The 19,906-nt window shown below is 42.4% G+C and overlaps 1 protein-coding gene across 1 annotated transcript; it reads left to right on the plus strand.

Moving 5' to 3' along the window:
- The first annotated feature begins 565 nt into the window (after positions 1–565).
- On the plus strand, positions 566–19,674 carry HAS2 (hyaluronan synthase 2). Its single transcript, XM_071553039.1, has 4 exons — positions 566–973; positions 10,098–10,724; positions 15,243–15,344; positions 16,773–19,674. The coding sequence occupies exons 2-4, from the start codon at positions 10,098–10,100 to the stop codon at positions 17,703–17,705; spliced, it is 1,662 nt and encodes a 553-aa protein (XP_071409140.1). The 5' UTR covers positions 566–973; the 3' UTR covers positions 17,706–19,674.
- Positions 19,675–19,906: the final 232 nt, after the last annotated feature.

Genomic DNA, 19,906 nt, shown 5'->3' on the forward strand with positions numbered 1-19,906 from the left:
TCATAGAGGCAATTCCCTTATTAATAAAAACCAGCAGCAGCAATAACTGTCCCAGCCGAATAGTGGCTGTGGGAGGGACGAGTCCTACACCCCAAGCCCAGGGATGCAGGGAGTGGGGAAAGTGGGGTTTCCCCCGACTGCGAGGCATGAAGAGGAAACCAGTTGGTGGTAACATATGTCTATTGCATTTCTCTGCAAAATTTGCAAGTAGCTAATTAAATTCCTGACGCTGAACTGGTCCTTGGCTGAGATCATTTCAATGGGCAGGGTTGGTTGCTTTTTTTTCCTCCTTACGGGAGTTCCCTCCCCTCCTTCTTCCCATCCTCCGCCTATTAAAACAACTCAAGTCTCGCTTGTTAAAAGACCCCTTAACGTGGAAGAGGCAGAAAAGCAGCAGCAGCAGCAGGAAAGAAAAAGACGTCTGGAAAATATTACCCGTTTGCTGCTGCTGCTGCTGAGAAACCTCATTGAAACAGTTACTCGAGCAGCAAGGTATCACCAAAGAGATTTTATCTGATGCTGTACATCTCAAACTTTCAGACGCTGCCTTGCCATTTCTCCAGGCTCCTGGCTAGCCGGGTTTGAAATAAGATCTTCAGCTTCGACCACAAGAAACTAACTCCTAATTTATTACTTCTTTTTTATTATTTTTATTATTATTATTATTACTACTACTATTATTTGGGGGAGAGAATCCCACAACTTTGAGATAAAAACTGAAGCAGAGAAAGACAAATACATGACAATTGTGAAAACACGTGGGAGAAAATGAGTAGGACTGAATAGCCTTAAACGACTATTTTATTATTTTCATTTTTAATTTTTTTATTTCTGAGCGTCTCAATAAGTCCCTGAAAAGTGCGATTTGATCTTTTACCTCAAACTTGGAAACTATTCAGCGGGAGCAACGGTACGTGAGACCACACAGTTGGCCGGAAACTCTCTATGACCAAAGGACAGAAGGACAAACAAGGTAGGTGATTTATGATTACGCTTCTGTCAGCTCGAGAGCAGACGACCCTCTCCTCCCATTCCCACTATTCAAGGGAGGAAAGCTGAAACGGATACCCAGAATAAGAGTGGGGCTGGGGAAGGATCTTACCGGCTCCTACGCTATACCTATTTCAGCAATGAATAGGACCGTCGTGAGGATGAATGAGGTTTTCAGCTTCAACCCCTCCTCCGTGTAATCCGTTTAGGGCATTGATGAGCTCCAAGATCTGGGGAGGCAGGAGGGGAACCAAAACAACCCCCAGAAAAACCACCACCAAAACAAACGCCCATAACTCCCCCTTAAAATTAAAATAAAATCGAGCACTGGCTGGGCAGCTGCCCCGTTGAGCCCAGCGGGGAAGGCGAGACCAGCTGAGAGCCCAGGACGGATTCTCTCCGTCCGTCCCCTGCCTGTGCATCCAGGGCCGGGCAGAGGACGCAGCAGGAGCGGCGGGAGGGATGGGACTGAGCGCAGGGAGGCGAAGCGGCGGGCGTGGGGCTGGCGTCCCGCCCCGGAGAGGGGAAGCCAGCGCTCCCGAACCGCCGAGGCTCCTCGCGGAGGGCGGTTTCCCGAGGGAGGGACGGGAGAGGCGGGATGAGGAGGGTGGGAGCTGCCCGGGCGCTTCCAGAGCCGCACGCCCGCCCCGGCCCCGCCCCGGCGGCGCGCCCGCCAGCCAGAGGGAGGCCGAGGGAGGGTCGCGCCACGGGGCTGCGGCCGCGGGGGGCGAAGGCAGCGCCAGGGCAGCCTGGGACGGCCCCGTCCCGTCCCGCACGGCCCCGCACAGCGCCGGGTCCCGCCGGGCGGGCTGGGCGGGGCTGCTCCCGTGACGTGGCGCTCGGGGGATCCCCCCCTTGCCCCGCCCCCGCCGTGACGCACAGCGCCGCCCCCGCAGGAGGCGCCGGTCGGGGATCCCCCGCAGGAGGCACCGCCCGCGCATCCTTCGCGGCCTCGGCGCTTCTGCGGCTGCGAGCATCGCCCACGGCGGGTCCCGCTGTCCCCGACAGCCCTGCCCGGCACCTCTTGGAGCGTCCGTTCGTGTCTCGAACACGGCCGAGACTCACCTCGCCAGACTCCATAGCAATGCTGGCAAGAGGGTGAGGTGGACCTTGACAGAGAATTTACTCCATTTCCCTGCCGCGAGAGGACCCCAGTGTGGTGCAACACTCCTGATGGGCGTTGTCTTCTTAGTCTAGAGGGGAGAAAACTGAGACGGGATTCCGTCAATGCACATAAATTTCTCAAAGGCAGATGCCAAGAGGATCATGCCCTGTGACAAGATGAGTAGCGATGGCCATAAACTAAACCACGAGAAGTTTCACCTCAGCATGAGGAAGGACTTCTTTACCTTGAGGGTGGTAGAGCACTGGAACAGGCTGCCCAGGGAGGGCATGGAGTCTCCCTCTTTGTAGACATTCAAAACCCGTTTGGATGCATTCCTGTGTCACCTGCTCCAGGTGACCCTGCCTTGACAGGAGAGTTGTACTGGATGATCTCCAGAGGTCCCTTCCAATCCCAAGAATTCTGTGATTCTTTAGGACAGCAGTGATCCCATGTCTCTCAGGGCTCAGCTGCTCCTCTGAGTTTCATTTGGCTTCATAGTCTCCTTCCTCAAGGATCATTTTTCCATTGGCACCCATGCACGTTTTCAAAAGCACACATCGTGTGTAACATGGTTACCTCAGGGGTTCTTTTGGGGACTGGTTAGGTTACTTCATCAGGGAGTGATGGCAAATATGTTCTCTTTCCCTGAAAAACTGCAAAATTCACCTCTCCCTCTAGGCTACAGGAGTTTTGTCTCTGGTGTCAATAAAGGCGGGATTTTATTTCAGGGTAGTAAAACTTTCTTACCCTGTATGCAAGCACAGAAAAACGTGGGGAAAAGTTTTCCCAGTAGGAAGAGCACTCTACTGGATTCAGTGGAGTTTTCCATGCAAGTTCACTTGCAAAAAACTCATCTCTTCATATTTGTGGCATGAAATGACATTTGCTTCAATGTGTTGCTATTCAAGATTAGCGTATAAAGGAGCAAAGTAGTCCTCCATTCAGTGTAGTGGGACTTGACTAAGTCAAACCCGTGCTTTATAATCAAACTGCAAGATAATAAGCTGTATACACCAAATAAATATTTATTTGCTGAATTAGTTAATGAAGTAGTCAAGTTTGTGCATCGTGGACTTCATAACTAGCAACCAGAAAATATTTCTAAATTAGATTTTTGTTTAACAACAATCCAAAATAATTGAATACCAATATTATTTACTCCATTTATTGCTTAGAGCATTTCTCTGGGGTTTTTGTTTTGTTTTGTTTGTTTGTTGTTGTTGGTTTGGGGTTTTTTGTTTTCTTTTGTTGTTGTTGTTGTTACCTTAACAACTAGTATATCACTGTCTACATTAGGGTCAGATCCAATCAGCAGCTGTAAAATTCATTCCATATTGGTTACTCAAACCTGTAAAAGCCTTGATTTGGGCAGTTTAGGTGGAAACATACATTGAACAGACGGGAGATTCTTGATTTGCCAATCAAAGCCTGTGCACAGAGATACACTTTATCATCATTAGTAATCCTCTTCTTTGCTTTAAACTTAGCCTTAGAGTTAATTTTAGTCTAATGTAAGCCCTTTCCATAAGATCAAGAGCATAACAAAATCTGGAAGTGATAAATAATCAAAAGTACCAGATATGGTAACTGTGTTGTAATACAAATGTACAGATGGAGCATAACTTCTCAGTTTCCTCTCTGCAGGCTGTAGAATAGAAGAAGCAGTCTGGACAGCTACTTTAGGCTAGTAATTAATGTGTACCTAGAATAATTTGTACTCCAAGGATAAATTATTTAATTTGCCACCAAAATAAGGCTAATAATGAATCTAAATATTGGCTGAAAAATTTTAAGCCTCCAACATTGTGTATACACACAGAGTGTATGTCTGTAGGGTCAAATACAGTGTGCGCACACACACTCACACACACTGATGTCATTGAAGCAGGTGCTCTGTTGAAGCCAATGCTATTATTCTCCTAATTAAGAAGGAGGATTTAAAGGCTTATAAAGATGGCATTCTTTCTTTGGTTGTGTGCAAAATACCCTTGATAGCTGTATGCACTTACAAGCCATGTGTGTTGGTTCGTACAGTGCCAACCTCACTGATCTCAGGCATCCTGCTGGATAAGGGTTGCATTTTTCTTACAGACAAATCCCTACTGACTGTACCTTCAGGTGAGTATAGGGAAGGAGAATTGGAAGCACTGTGCTGGGTAACTAGAGAACTGGTGGAATCTATATCACACCAGAAGGAGTAACATTACAAAATGTTGGGAACCTAGGCCCTGTGAAGGGTTTTGTAGACCTCCAAAAACTTCCTACATTATCATGATTCCCATTTTGCAGGTGAGGAAGCTGGGACAGAGCAGTGAATTCACTTACCTAAGGTTACTCAGCAGGTGAATGACAACACTAGGAACCAAATCCAAATTGTCTGGATCCTGATCCACTCTTAGATTCCCTAACATAAAGAACATAGTGGTTAAGCTGTGACCCATCTAACAAACTTCATAAGGGATGTTAATCTCTATAATAAATTTCTCAAACATATACACACATTTTTATCTTGAGTGTCCCAGAAATAGCAGCTTTGGAAAAAAAGGGGGGTTTTATACCCTTACTACAGAACTGCAATGTAAATTATCCACTGATTTCCCTCTTCTGTAAAATACCTTAGTGTGCACTTATCTTTAATGGTACACTTACATGTTTTGCTGAATCCAAAGCCTCAGCACGAGGGTTCAGTAGATATTCAAGAATTCACCTTCCATACAGGCAAGTAAAAATCAGACATTTTCCAAGGTTTTCTTGTGCTCAGCACTTGCAGTTTCAACAATGATTGCAGAAAAATCTGATCCGCAGATCTTGTATGTGAGGTTGATTTGCATTATTAATTTATTTTTAATCAAGACTGTGCTATTGAAGTCAATTCTAAAAGTGTCCCCATTTCAACTAGATTGCTTGAGTTTCTATTGCAAAGCAATTACTGGACACCCAAACTGGATCCTTCCTGAATGAACTAATTGCATGCTGCACCCCTGGGGGATGCTTTTCATGTTTTTAGTCCATGGAGTCATGAAAAGGTATGGAGGGTGGAGTTAGGCCCTCAGCACTAGGTGTTCCTCTTTGCAGATCTGTTCCTGTAATATTTGACTATTTGCTGGTGTGACCATAGCCCTAGATGTCTAGAGAGAGCCATAGCTCTTGTGAACCTTTATAGGAGAAGGGGACTGTGATGGGTTGACCTTGGCTGGCTGCATGGTGCCCTCCCAGCTGCTCCATCACTCTACTTCTCAGCAGGATGTGGGTGGAGAAAATAAGATGGAAGAACACCGTGTGGGTTGAGACAAAGGCAGCTTAATAAAGCAAAGGCTGTGTATGAAAGCAAAGGAAAATAAAAGATTTATTCTCTACTTTTTAGCATGAGCCAGTCACTTCCCTGGAAGTAAGGCTTCAGTATAGGTAGCAGTTGCTCTGGAGAAAAAAAAGTCATTATAAATGCCTCCCCTTTCTCCTCCTTTTAGCTTTTGTATCTGAGCAGATGTCGTGTGGTGTGGAATATCCCTTTGTTCAGTATGGGCCTGTTGCCCTGGTGATGTCACCTCCCAAGATCTTGCCCACGCCTAGCAAACTGATGAGGGGCAAACATTGGAGAGACAGCCTGGATTCTGTGAGAGCACTGATCAACAGCAGCCAAAACACTGGTGTGTTCTCAAGAGCTTGCTAGCTACAAATGCAAAGTACAGCACCATGGAGGCTGCTCTGGGAAAAATTAACTCGATCTAGCCAGATTCAATTACAGGCAAAATATAAGCATGCTTGTGATTGGCAGCTTCTACTGTTGTATTCTGGATAATGACTTTTACATCTTATGGTTGGGATTATTTTAAAATGTCTTCCAGTGTGTGGAATTAATAGGTCATAATTCTTTAAAACAACCTTCAAAATCATTACATGTTAGGTACAAACTTTCTGTGTCTCTCTCTTTTGCTTTTTAATCTTCTGGGAAAAAGCTATCCAGAAGTCCTACATGGCAACATTTGAGTGTTGTGCATTAGAGGTGACTTCTGATAGAGGTGATGCAGTGAGCTGCATCCCATGTGCTACAGGCAAATCTAACTTCAGTTTGACCTTCCATCAGTCACTGGTTCCATGTCCTGTACCTCCAAGTGCCAAGGCACCATCTGATTGCTTCCCTTGTCCTCAAAGCATCTATGCAACAGAGGGTCCAGAATAACTGAAGAGACCACAAATAGTATTGGTATCTTCACACACCAGTTCGCATAGGTTTTCTGGATATGTATTTACGTCTATTCTGTTTGCTACTTTCTTGGTGTATTAGTAACAAAATAATCAGGTTTTTTTAACTCTTTGCCTCCTGACTCTGCAAAGGAATGAGCTATCTTTAGGTTCTGTTACTCTCGGGATGCATGAACACTGATTAATAATCATATGGACAGACTGTGCCACATGATTTTGGAGTGGTACTTTACCGTGGAAATCACCAGCATTCTTTGCTGAGAAAAGACCCAGTCCAAAGCAGGACATGAGAATGTGCTGAATTTCAGTCACATGTCTTGATCTTATTAAAGTTAGATCAATGTACCAAAAGTACAGTTAACTGATAGACTAAATATTTTTCAGAATAGAGAGAACTGAAGCATATTTTGCTATGTTCTTCTAGTTTGAAATCTAAGGAATTACTCAGTCAGAGAAAGGAGCGTGATCTCTAGTGCTGCAGTTAATACCCCAATCATGATATGTAAAGGGTGGGTATCAGCCATTTGTTAATCTGATTTTTATTCTGAAAATAATGTTAGAAGACTACCACTTTTAGTCATGCCAGTTTTTAATATTAATATGGAGTAAGTTCTCCTTCATCATGGGTGCGACAAAAAAATACTCGGAGTGCCAATAGAGACACAATGCCAAACAATTCACTAGGTAGACTCTGATGCTGAGTACATGCAAGAGTTCATTTCTTGGCCAGGCTTTTCCATAAGAGCATCCAAAGAAAAGCACACTGTCTCCTGCTCCACAGTCCCTATAAGGCACATATACACTTGGTACTGGTTGGTGAATCAAAGTGTGGGCCTGAATCAGCAACAGCCTGCACAGCCTTAGGATTTAGCATATGGCTTCCAGATTTCATTTCCATTGGATGTGCTAGTGAGTGCTGCTCTGCTCCATCCATGAAAGTACACAGCTGCAACATCAAGTAGACTTTGAAGCCTCTTTACATACACTGATCTTGTTTATACAAACCTTGACTCTGCTGGAATCTGTGTAAAGTCTGTATTGGGTTCAGCACTGCGGGGTTAGATAAAGGTGCCTGTAAAGGATTTGGATGCCCAAACTGCAAATTAAAATTATGACATTTCACTGTGTGAGGCCAGGCTAGATGCTCGTAACAGCACTGTCTGACCTTAAAATCTCTAATGCAGCTACATTCTACCCTTGATGCTAATATTTGACTCACCAGTTCACTTTTGGTCCCAGACTTGTACAAGCATAATTTCTTTTAAAGTTCTTGGCTCAATTATTGGAGTAGGGTGGAGAGTTTTTGGCTTCTTTGCCATTGTTTGGGCATGTTGAAGTTGATAAAGATCATTTCTGCTGGGCAAGCTGTCAATAGTTCACGTGTTAAAGCTTGAGAATATTGAGCAACTTTTTCCAGATTTTCCCTGAGATTCAGTCAATTAAAAGACTATACATAAAAACCTCAATTGCACATACAAAGAGGAAAGTTTCTTTGATGAAAGCCAGGAATTTAGATCAAAACACCATTTATTTTCCTAAGGATGACATTGAAAGGATGGAAAAAATAGCTGTTTTATTAGCACCAGAAATCTATTTCTTGAACTTAAAAGACTGCATTTTTGCAACAGAGTGGAGCTGGCCTATAATGACAAGATCAGAGAATTACTTTTTTTTTCCTTTTTTTTGCAGAAGCACTTCATAGGTAGCAAAAGGCAATAGCAAGTTAGCATAAAAGATGCCTGGTATAGTATATATCCAGTCAAATGTAACCACTCTACAGCTTAATTTAAATCCTGTGACCTCTACCCATAGAAGTGGTCCATTTATTTCAGTCACATAATTCTTAAAGTAAGCAGACTTTAGCCCCCACTCATTAAAATGAATATTCTATTTCTGGTAAGAGAAAATAAGTAGTGGACCCCAAATGGGAAATCAGAGTACAACTGCACCATTAATGAGATATTTACCTCAATGCTTGTGACATTTTGCATGCTTGTGGGATTAGTAAACACACAGGCTATTTAATTTTAAGGTGATCTAGAGGGGATCCATTACTTAATCTGTTTTCTAAAGCAAGTCTATTTTGGGCACTGGGTTTTAGTTTACATATAGTGGTGGTAAGCACAAACTATCTTTTATTAGGCTTCTTTATGACCCCCACTGTGAAAAATTTTCAGACAGGCCAGAGCAGGGATGGTCCCTTTTGCTGGTGGATGATTACAGCACCTGTTAGAGCCCAGCCATAAGTATTCAAGGAAGTCATAAAGATAGGGTTCGATTTCTTTAGCAATGCCTCCAAATATACATTTAAGAGGCTTCCCTGTCTTGAAATTTAAGACCTTAACGAGCCAGTGGAAAAAAAGGCAAACTCTTTGTAACCTCAAACTTCATGCTTGCCTCATTTTATTTTTATTTTGTGAGTGATTCTGTATTGACCTTTTTTTTTTCCCAAACCTGTAAATTTTCAGGCGTTTATAATTGATGACAGCTATGCTGCTGCAGCTTGATAGTAATTTTTCAAGAAAGAGTTAATAAACATATATGATGTAAGGAAGCCCTGTTCCAACTTCAGCTTTGGCCAGATGGTGAAACAAATATGATCTGCAAACAAGCGAGACGACAGCAGTAGGGAAAATATGAATAATAGCAAGAAAACACAAATACTAAGCTCATTATTCTGGGAGGACCTAATTCAGAAAAATATTCAAGCATGATCTTTATTGACTTGCAACACACTTGTTGAGTTAGCCTTAAACAGACATTATCTGTTTTATATCCTTCACATAAAATTCATCCATTGACAACAAAACGTTTTATTAACTTCCTGTAATTCTGAGATGGCTGTTGTCTAACATGATTAATGTGATTGTCAACAGAAAGCAGTTAGGTAGCAATATAGTCCACCTGTCTGCCTTCCTACACTGTTTGTCTCAAGAACATCAGAGCACACTCCATGCCAGCCAGTTCCTCAAGAGCCCAGAGGTTAGGATAGAAGATTGTACAGTCAGGTAACCTAAATACGTAGAAGTGTTCAGAATCAACTGATGTCCTAATGAATTTCTCAGTACAGGGTGGAGTCTTGGCTCTGTTAAATTTATGCATATTTTCACCATAGACTTAATCTTAGTCAAGTTTTAGCCCCTATACACACATACTCACATATGCATATATCTATGTACACAAATGTATAATACATTTTTGCAATGGTATTGAGAAGACTTTTTAAAGCAGATGTCTGATTATATAAATATAAATTATAAATATAGTCAGACATCTGTTTAAAAAATTATAAATATAGACAGACATCTGTTTTAAGAATGTCTTTCCAATATTTTTGCAAATATAACTAAGCGACAGAAGCAATTCAGGGTGGGATGCAGTCATGACATGGATGGGGGATGAGGAGGGGCTCCCCAGACATTCAGCTGTTCCTCTCGCCTGTGACTGTATGAAGTGAGTGGTGGCCCAAAAGCCCCTTCTTCAACCCTCTCAGGGTAATATGACAAAACATCTCATCTAACAAGCCCAAAGTGCCAAAATAAGATTCTGACACAGACAGCACCTTCTGTGAGGAGATTACAAATAACAAACATCTCTGCTAGATTATGTATATTTGGATTGTACTTTCCATGGAGAAAGTACTGCAAAGAGATGTTGAGTTGAGCAAGGTGATGCTGTAAGTCTGGGAGCCAGAAGCTCAGGGTGTATCTGTTGAGCTTTATGTTGTACCCACATGCATCCATTATGAGGTCTTACATCAGCAAGTGGTGGCTCTAACAATTTCCCTACTTCTTTGCAGATGTATTGTGAGAGGTTTATATGTATCCTGAGAATACTTGGAACCACACTCTTCGGGGTGTCCCTCCTGCTGGGAATCACCGCTGCTTACATTGTGGGCTACCAGTTCATCCAAACAGACAACTACTACTTCTCCTTTGGACTCTATGGTGCTATCTTGGCATCACATCTCATCATCCAAAGCCTGTTTGCCTACCTAGAGCACAGGAAAATGAAACGGTCACTAGAGACTCCAATCAAGTTGAACAAAACAGTTGCCCTTTGTATTGCTGCCTATCAAGAGGATCCTGACTACTTAAGAAAATGTTTACTTTCTGTGAAAAGATTGACCTACCCTGGAATTAAAGTTGTTATGGTCATTGATGGGAACTCAGAAGATGACATTTACATGATGGACATTTTCACTGAAATCATGGGTAGGGACACGTGTGCCACTTATGTCTGGAGTAATAACTTCCACGACAAAGGTCCAGGTGAGACAGAGGAGTCTCACAGAGAGAGCATGCAACACGTATCTCAGCTGGTCCTGTCCAACAAAAGTGTTTGCATCATGCAGAAATGGGGTGGAAAAAGAGAAGTAATGTACACAGCATTCAAAGCACTGGGGAGAAGTGTGGATTATGTACAGGTACGTATTAGAGCATCAGGTCAGTGCCAATTCAAACACACTTTGAAAGAAAGCAGCTTTTGTATATTTTGTGCAGCATGTTAGAGGCCATCCTAGTCCCTGATGAACACAGTGCTCCTTTCAGTCTGTTTGGAAACAGCTTGACCGTTAAAAGGGTATTTTGCTAGCTTTGAAAATGGCTAGTCTATCTCGGACTACTTTAAATCTGTGCACCAGCTACTGGAGAAATACAAAATTCTTCTCCAGCCTCCAGTGCTGCCCCCTCTTCCAAATGGTTTTGCTTCACAAAAAGCCAGTGGCCTCTTGAAAACACCATGTCTGCTCCTGTAGGTCAAGATATTGGGTAAGGCTTTAGTTTGTGAGGTTGTTAGTGGCCCGATATGCGAGCAGACAGACAGGTATTTGATGACACTAGAAAATATCTGAGTAGTGGTGGAGTCTCAAAAACAACAGGATATTTTAAAGGCATCAGAGGCTGTGTGCAGTATTCAATAAAAGGGTCAATGTGCAGATTTGAAAGAAAGATTTCTTCAGCTAAAGCCTGAAGGAGCTTTTGCTTCATCACTTATAGTTGCATTACCTCACTCACTGCAACTTGGCTTTTAAAGCCCTTATGACACTATTCAGTTAAAAATGAATTAGGCTGGGCCCTCTCTCCCTGTTTCCAAAGCAGCAGAGGCACATTTCTTTCCAGCTGCCTTGGATCCCCTGAAAGACTGTCTATATTTTTTCCTTACTTGCATGGGAGCACTTCTCAGCTGATTGTGTGGAGGGGAAGAGGTCATGTATGGAGGAAGGCAGGTGGGATCAGGATCTCTAGCTGGACACTGAGGTCCCTTCCTTATCAATCAAGGCCAACAAGGCTCATTTGACTAATCCCACTGAATATGAAATGATCTTCCTAATGAACCATGCTCACTTCTTCCCACCTCTTCCCAAATTCAGCAGTCTCCTCCAGTGGAGCAGCAGCTCCCTATGAGATGCTCTCTGCTGGCTCAGGGCAGCTGCATGGCTGAGCCATATGTGTTTCTGGGGTCTGTGCCCAGCCTTGTGTGAATGGGTGTGTGCACACTCCGCACAGCACAGCATCCACGTGCAGCGTCCAAAGGATATGGAGAGGCTGCCAGCAGCTGGGCTGAGAGCAGCGAGTCTTCCATGCACAGGAGGGACAGGAACTAAAGAATGCCAGGAACCACTCTGTTATTGGAGCTGGGAGAGTAAGGCAAAGATTTAAAACCTGTCCCATACCACTTCCCAAACTGAAACTGATTTATTTTCTGAAAACAATGGGCTTAAGCTCTCCATTGTCTGCACTTTGATTCTGCACTGTGAGGAACTACGATGGGATAAAAATGCTGATTTTCTTTATTAGTATGGCTTCATAATCACTTCACATAGAAGTACCAGATTGCAGAGAGAGAGAAGGCAGAGAGGAAGCTGATTCATTGCAAGTTTCCTACCTTAGTCCAGCTCTTGCTTTTTTCAGGGAACCTGGAAAAAATGTTTCTATTTCAACAGTCACAGCAAAAACTGAGAAAATGGAAGAGGTATTTCTGGTCAGTTAACAGTCCTGACTGGGCTCAGAAGTCCTAACAAATTTGTCAGAGACTATAATGCTGCAGTAAGCAAAGTCTGCTGTAATGACTGATTCCACAATCATACCTACAGTCACAATGCAGCACCTTAATGACTGGCTACTACACAGTCATGAAGCAATGCAGCTAAAATGTGGCTTCGTTTTATGAATGAATGAAGGTTGAGATATTTTAAATGGTTCTTTGGGGGGATCCAGGGTAAAATACTTTAAACAGGCCTGACATATTAAGGGCTGAGCAATCTGCATCAATGATTAAACACTTTAAAAAGTGGAGCATTCAGCACCATTGTCCACCTGAAAATTGTAGGCCTTGAAATTGTGTGGTTCTTAAAAGACACCTTGGGGTTATGGACAGGCAATCATAAGCTGTCAGACTAGTGCAGATAACAAGCTGTTGCTTATTAGTGGTGTCTCATTAAATACCTGAAACTGCTATGAAGGCTTATTTCCATCCTGGAGGAGGTTAGCAGTCTGCAAGTAATCAGGTGGAGGAGTTAAAACTGGCAGGTATCATCAGTGCAGAGCTGATGAGTGCAATTCATCTTGGCTTGATGGAGGTACCTGTGTGGAAAGCCCAGCACAGTCTGAACTTCTCAGAGAAGCTTGGATAAGCTGTCACTGGCTGCAAAAAGTGTCTGAACAGCTCACTTAAGGTCAACCATCCCTTTCATGCAACTCTATGACCCAAGGCAGTAATTTTTAGGTCACTCAGACCTTATGTGGAAAGATGGCAAATTGCCTCTTGGGCTGTCCTGGGCCACCTCTGGCTGGGCAGACCTTGGTGTGTTTTATTTGTGTTCCTAAGCATGTCTTTCTCTGGGAGTGTCCTCTTTTCACATGTAAAAACCTCGTTCAGATGGAAAATGATAGCTTGTTAGGTTTGTCCCAGAATCCCAGGCATGTCCACTGTGCTGACATCCTCAGGAGATGTAATGGTAACTTGTAAATAAATCCAGTGTTTAAAGGATTCCTCATCTCATATTGATGAGCCTTCTCATGGGCAGGCCTTTCTGCTATAGATAAATGAATCTGATGGGGTGGGGACTGCCTAAGTAACAGGTGCTGGAGGGAAAGCAGAAGGGCTGGGAAGGGAGCTGATCCCAACCCCATTGCACATGGTCACAAGAAGTGGGATGCCTAACACTGCCTGAGCATCCTGGGAATTCAGCAAACTACAGATTACCTGTGCAAAACATTCAACGGCAGGTCTTTCCAGGAAGCCCCTGGTAAATATACAGGCATCCTTTCCCCTCTATAGCAGAATTGTTTTGCTCCCTTTCTCTCACGTCGTGCTGCTACTGATAACAGCTTTCCACTAAAGCTGGGGTCATATCCTGGCCAGATTACAAAGGTGTTCCTTGGGATGAGTCCTTTGAGAAGAGGAGATGGATACATCAAATTAGTGTGAACTGGAGATTCTTGTGGCTTTACTCCTGATGGAAATATGACAGCTTTCATCACTTTTATCCTCTTGGCCCACTCTGAGCAAGCGTGGCGGGGGAGCATGTTGGCAGACTCCTGGCTGTATCCCAAGCTATGCAGCCCAGCTATCCTGGGTAACCTCTCCTCTTGAGTCTGGTTTATAGCAGAGCCTCAAAATACTTTCCTTCCCCTTTATAGACCAGACAGGAAGGTTATCACCCTACTGGAGTGAGAGGGTTTAGGTTGAATTGAAAGTTTGCATGAAAGGACATCGAAATTAGGATACCTGATACCGAGCCTCAGCAGAATCTCTCTTAATGTTGTGCCATTCATGCAGAGCTACTGACTTTAACTCCTACCAACCCACCTAAAGTCACAGGAAACAATGTGGGGACAAACTGGAAGCAGTATGAGAATTTGTAGGTCAGGAATCATCCAGTCAGAGAGAGGGGTGTTTCTGGGACAGTCTCTACTCCAGTTCTTGGGCGTCTGTGAAATGAGTTCATACACGATGTGGGCAATGCTTTCAGCACCAGCAACTGTGACAAGGAGACACCCACTTGTTTAAAACAGGCTGCAGCCCGTGCTGTTCTCCTCAGAGCAAACGAAAGGAATGCCAGCTGCCTCGCAGGCTGGCCAGCCTGTCTGAGCCCTCCTCCTACTCTCCAGGGGAAAGCCAATTTCCTAATGTACACAGTGTTTAGTTGACTCGGAGTGTTTGTGTAGCTGAAATGCCTTGTGTGTGTCTCATCTATTTCTGCTCTGGTCTCATGGAGTACTGAACTTCAGGACTCAATCCTTTTGGTCTTACATATTTTTTATTGGAATGCCAGAGAAAAATCTCAAATAATTTCTATATATCAAATGTTAAATCTTTGCACTACTAATAACACATCATACATCTAAAATTAAAAATTAGTTTGTGCTGGAACCCAAGATACATATCTTACATGAATTACTAAAGCCTTCTGTGAGTGAACGAACTGTTGAGTTTCTTTCCAGACTCCTACATTACTTTTTTTTTTCTTTTCTAACAAGTGCCTGAAATTTAACTCCTCACTCCTTCACTCACATGGAAGTGGGAAATGTTTGATCAGGGTGCTCCAACACTGCTGCTGATGGAGGGAATCCCTATGCTAGGGCTAAACACAAATCTATTGCACACCCACAAACATTGTCTTACTCTGCAGTGCCCCAATTCTTATTCAAAGAAGCCATCCCAGTGTGCAAGTAAAACAAACAGAGCTGATACAGAAGAGAGGATTGTTCGTGGGCACATCCTTAACAAGCTCTCTGTCTCATTCAGCAGCACTCCTTGTTGCCTGGTACAAGGAGCCTTTAACAGAAATACCAATGCCGTCTCCAAAGTCAGATTTAGTTGCCTTCAGGAGAATATGCATTTAGCGTCATTACAACCACTCGCATGATTTTTGTTTTCTTCTGTAGCATACTCCTTAACCCATTTTCGTTCTTCTTCTTGTTTTTTTTCTTACTTGTAGGTCTGTGATTCAGATACAATGCTTGATCCAGCCTCATCAGTAGAGATGGTAAAGGTTTTAGAAGAAGATCCAATGGTGGGAGGAGTTGGAGGTGATGTGCAGGTGAGTACAACAATTTTCAGATTAACAGAGGAGTTTCAGCAACTATTTGCATTGCAATGGATTTCCATGCCTGTGAATGTACTAGATGTGTATTTGCTAAATTTATATATATAATACGTGATACCATTTTAGAGGCTCCTATCATACCTTAACCTTTCTGTTCATTGAACAGAAACTCTTGTATGTGAGCACTTTATGGTTTTAACACCCACAACAAGCAAACAAATATTAATCTGCCCAATATATATAAAGTGTGGCACTGGCATTGTCAGGACTGTTGTGGCATCTTTGAGTCTCTGGGTATAACTACTTGCCCAAGGCACCAAATCAAAACTATAGGGGAGCAGGGAACTGAGAACAGGTCTCCCAAAGCCATGTCCAGCACCTCAAGTACTTCTATTATATTACTACTGGCAGCTAAGAAATAAAAGCCATTTTGAAATGTTGTGCACTATGCACTTTGTGTGTTACTGGGTTTTCCCTGCATCTCTGTCAGGCAGGGCAATGCAAAACTCCCAAGTCAGATTAGTTCCACATCTGTTAGTATTTCCAGCATTGCCAAGTTTGGCTGACAACTATTGCAAAAGACTGTTAGTTCCTTTTGATACAACTCCTTGTGCCACATGTGTATGAATATTTCAATTGGCCTTAGGATCAGTCCCCCACACTCAGTTGGACTTTTTTATGTGAAATGAAGAAAGGGCCACCTATATGAGCAAGTATTTACTAACAAACACCCCAGGAGTCAGACGTATTTCAGGCATGTGTCTCTTAACTCCAGAAATTAGGATTTCCACAGAAACCTGAATAATTTTGGAGCTCTAGACTGACCACAATCCAACTGTCACACTCACACTACATTTATGAGTACAAGTGGAGGGAGGCAGTACAGGTTCAGAAGTGACAGTGAAGCATCTGCAGGGAGGTGGGAAGGACATGTGTGCCCTGGGAGGAAATGTGACAGAATGAAGACTCTGGGCCTTTTTTTTTACCCAACTCATTTTCCAGCATACACCTAACACATTTGAGCTAGGCTTGAGCCTATGTCTAAGCCATGCTGCTTCCAAAATATTCTGGAATTAAATTGAAACAGAGACAAGATTGGCTCACAGCCTTCAAACCTGACAGAAATTAGGGCCATCAGAGCAAAAGACAACTCTTTTTTAGTTGCAGGGGAATGCTTTCTAGTTGTAGAAGGCCACATCTTGGTGGAACATACTTTTGAAGACTTCATCTCACCCTTCCTGTCAATGTCCTGGCTGAGCTCTTTGTGTAACTCCTGGGTTTGTCATGAGTTGGATGCAGGAGTGAGACTCCCACCACATTTAGTCCAACAGTGCTCTAGTCTCTGCAAATTCCTTATCAATCCAATGTCCATATTTTCTGTCTCAAGAGCTCATCTAAAATGAAAACTTTTTAATTTTGCAGATTTTGAACAAATATGATTCCTGGATCTCCTTTCTGAGCAGTGTGCGATACTGGATGGCATTTAACATAGAAAGAGCCTGTCAGTCCTACTTTGGCTGTGTACAGTGCATCAGTGGACCTCTGGGAATGTACAGAAACTCTCTACTCCATGAATTTGTGGAAGATTGGTACAATCAAGAATTTATGGGCTCCCAGTGCAGCTTTGGAGATGACAGGCATCTAACTAACAGAGTGCTAAGTCTGGGCTATGCAACAAAATACACCGCTAGATCCAAGTGCCTTACTGAAACACCGATAGAGTATCTCAGGTGGCTGAATCAGCAGACCCGCTGGAGCAAATCCTACTTTAGAGAGTGGCTTTATAATGCGATGTGGTTCCACAAGCACCATTTGTGGATGACCTATGAAGCTGTAATCACTGGATTCTTTCCTTTCTTCCTTATCGCCACAGTCATTCAGCTCTTCTACAGGGGAAAAATCTGGAACATCCTCCTCTTCCTGTTGACAGTTCAGTTAGTTGGCCTGATAAAGTCTTCCTTTGCCAGCTTTCTTAGGGGCAACATTGTCATGGTTTTCATGTCACTCTACTCAGTGTTGTACATGTCAAGTTTACTACCAGCAAAGATGTTTGCAATTGCCACGATAAACAAAGCAGGGTGGGGCACGTCAGGAAGGAAAACCATTGTAGTTAATTTTATAGGACTCATTCCAGTCTCCATTTGGTTTACAATCCTCCTTGGTGGCGTAATTTTCACTATTTACAAGGAATCAAAAAAGCCATTTTCTGAGGCAAAACAGACAGTTCTCATCATTGGCACAATACTCTATGCATGTTACTGGGTTATGCTTTTGACTTTGTACATGGTTCTTATCAACAAATGCGGCAGGCGGAAGAAAGAGCAACAACACTACGACATGGTGCTAGACGTATGATGTTTCCGTGGGAAGTTACCCAGAGTTGTAAAGCAACCCAATGACCTTGTAGTATCTGTGGCATCAGACATATGTTGCCGAGGGAAATGGATCACTGCTGCTGGGAATAGGACACATATTCCTCTGGGTTCATTTTCATCCTGCCAAAGTAGGAAAAAATACAATAATTTTATTTTCTTTTCCAAGGGGAGGAAGACCCAAACCACACAGTTTCGACCTGTTTGCAAGAAAATGGGAGAAGTTTTATGTTTATGCACTTTTTTATTGTGCATACGCCTGACAGTGTTATGTTCTATATACCTCACTGCTCGTGCTTATGTGTGTGGACAGAAAGGAAAGGAGTTTGGAGAATTGAGTAAAGGACCTTACAACCCCTTGCAACCTAATTTATGAATTCTCTTTTTTATAGTTCTGTTTATAGGAAGGGTCATTTGTTTTAGGCTGCCAAATGTAATGCCAAAGGTAAATTTTAAGAGGCCATTGGCTGAGCTGTATTTTTATATTATTGTATTATTTGTGTGTGTATTTTTAAGCCAACTTTTTTTTTTAAATCACATATTTTATATTTTACTATCTGCCAAAAAGCTGCCTCCCCAACATTTTGTTGTTTAGCCTTTTTAAATATATTTAGGGACAAAAAAAATCTTACATTCTCCTCTCAAATTTCTGCTGCAATGATATTATTCACAACAGAAAGAATAAAAAGTCTCTTTGCATTTTTGCAACTGATGAATGGTTATTTCTGCAAAAAAGCATTTAAATGTGCTCTTTTAAGACATTTATTAGGAAAGGCTCAACATTGTCAGGTTTTGCATACAAGCATATTGGTGCATAAAAAAGGCCAAAGGGGTAGATATGTGCAATGTGGGGGTTTTATTTAGATAACATTGTAAAAGGGAAATTTGCTTCTCTGCTGAGAACTTAATATCCCTGACATACACAAAAAACCATAAGGCAAGGCAGGCCTCCATGCCACTGGAAAAGACATCGCTGTAGGAAGACTCCCACTGATTTTATATGGGACCTGAGGAGTCAAAAACTTCTGATCTGGAAAAATATTGGGCACCCAAAACTGCTGTTGACTTCACTGATGGTCATAGGTGTTAATAATCTGCTAGTATCAAGCAAATAGTTCAGATTTTTTTATTTAAAAATACATGGAAGGAAAACTTATCAACACTTTCAAAAGGTGTGTGTTGTAATATAAAACTTCTGCAGTGCCCTTCATATAGTTACAGAAAATACAAACATCAGCTTCTCTGACATCCAGTGTAATACAGACCCCAGTACTGAGCCCAATAATTTGTGTTTGACTAGAGCATATCTACCAGAAAAGAAGCCAATATTTTTCTCAGAAAACATCAAGGCTTAGCAAATTCATCACTTCCTTGGTGCCTAATAATCAGCCTTGGACATTTATTTTGGACCATGGTTTTGAGAAATAATATTCAGGACTAAATTCTGCAGTCCTTCACCAGCCAAAGGAATGTGGCATTGAGCCTTAATATACTTTATGAAGAGCAACAGAAAACCAACTGCCCTTTTTAGATTCTGGTATTTAAAGCACTGTGGTAAAGCAGAATTCAGCATATGATGCTTAAAGAACTTGGAAGCATTTTCAGCTTCTCTTTTTAATGCAGCCATGAACAGATTCTGCTGTAGAATGAACTGCACACATGCTACCTTATTTGTCTGATTATCTTGAGGTACATGATTGCTTGAAAGACATACTAATATTAATGATTGGAGAATTGATTCATGTTGATTACAAAATAGAACAGTATTAAAAAAAGCAAGAGAAATGGTAAAAATAAAAAACTTGACTATGCCTTTTAACTATTTATGATGTAAGTTAAAGCTTGGGTTAACATTCAAATGTCAAATAAATCTTCTCATTCTATAAAAAGATTGAATTAATTGCCTGTATTTATTCTAGCAATTATTCAATGTACTTCCAATATAGGTTGTATAGTATAATTGTTACTTTCATAAATAAAGTATTTTTGATAAGATTATGACTAATTCTTGGTATTTCTCATCAGCACTTGTGCTTTCAAGCCACAAATCTGCATAGTTTGAAGGCTGTTGTTATCACATCACCAGCCTGATTTCCAAGTGGGAATTTGCCATCGTGTCCAACCATCAAACACCCATGGAGTGTGTGCCTGAGGAGGCCGGGGCTGTTCCCTGCTCTGAGAGGC

This window comes from Pithys albifrons, chromosome 4 (assembly GCF_047495875.1).
Source record: "Pithys albifrons albifrons isolate INPA30051 chromosome 4, PitAlb_v1, whole genome shotgun sequence".
Taxonomy (NCBI): domain Eukaryota; kingdom Metazoa; phylum Chordata; class Aves; order Passeriformes; family Thamnophilidae; genus Pithys; species Pithys albifrons.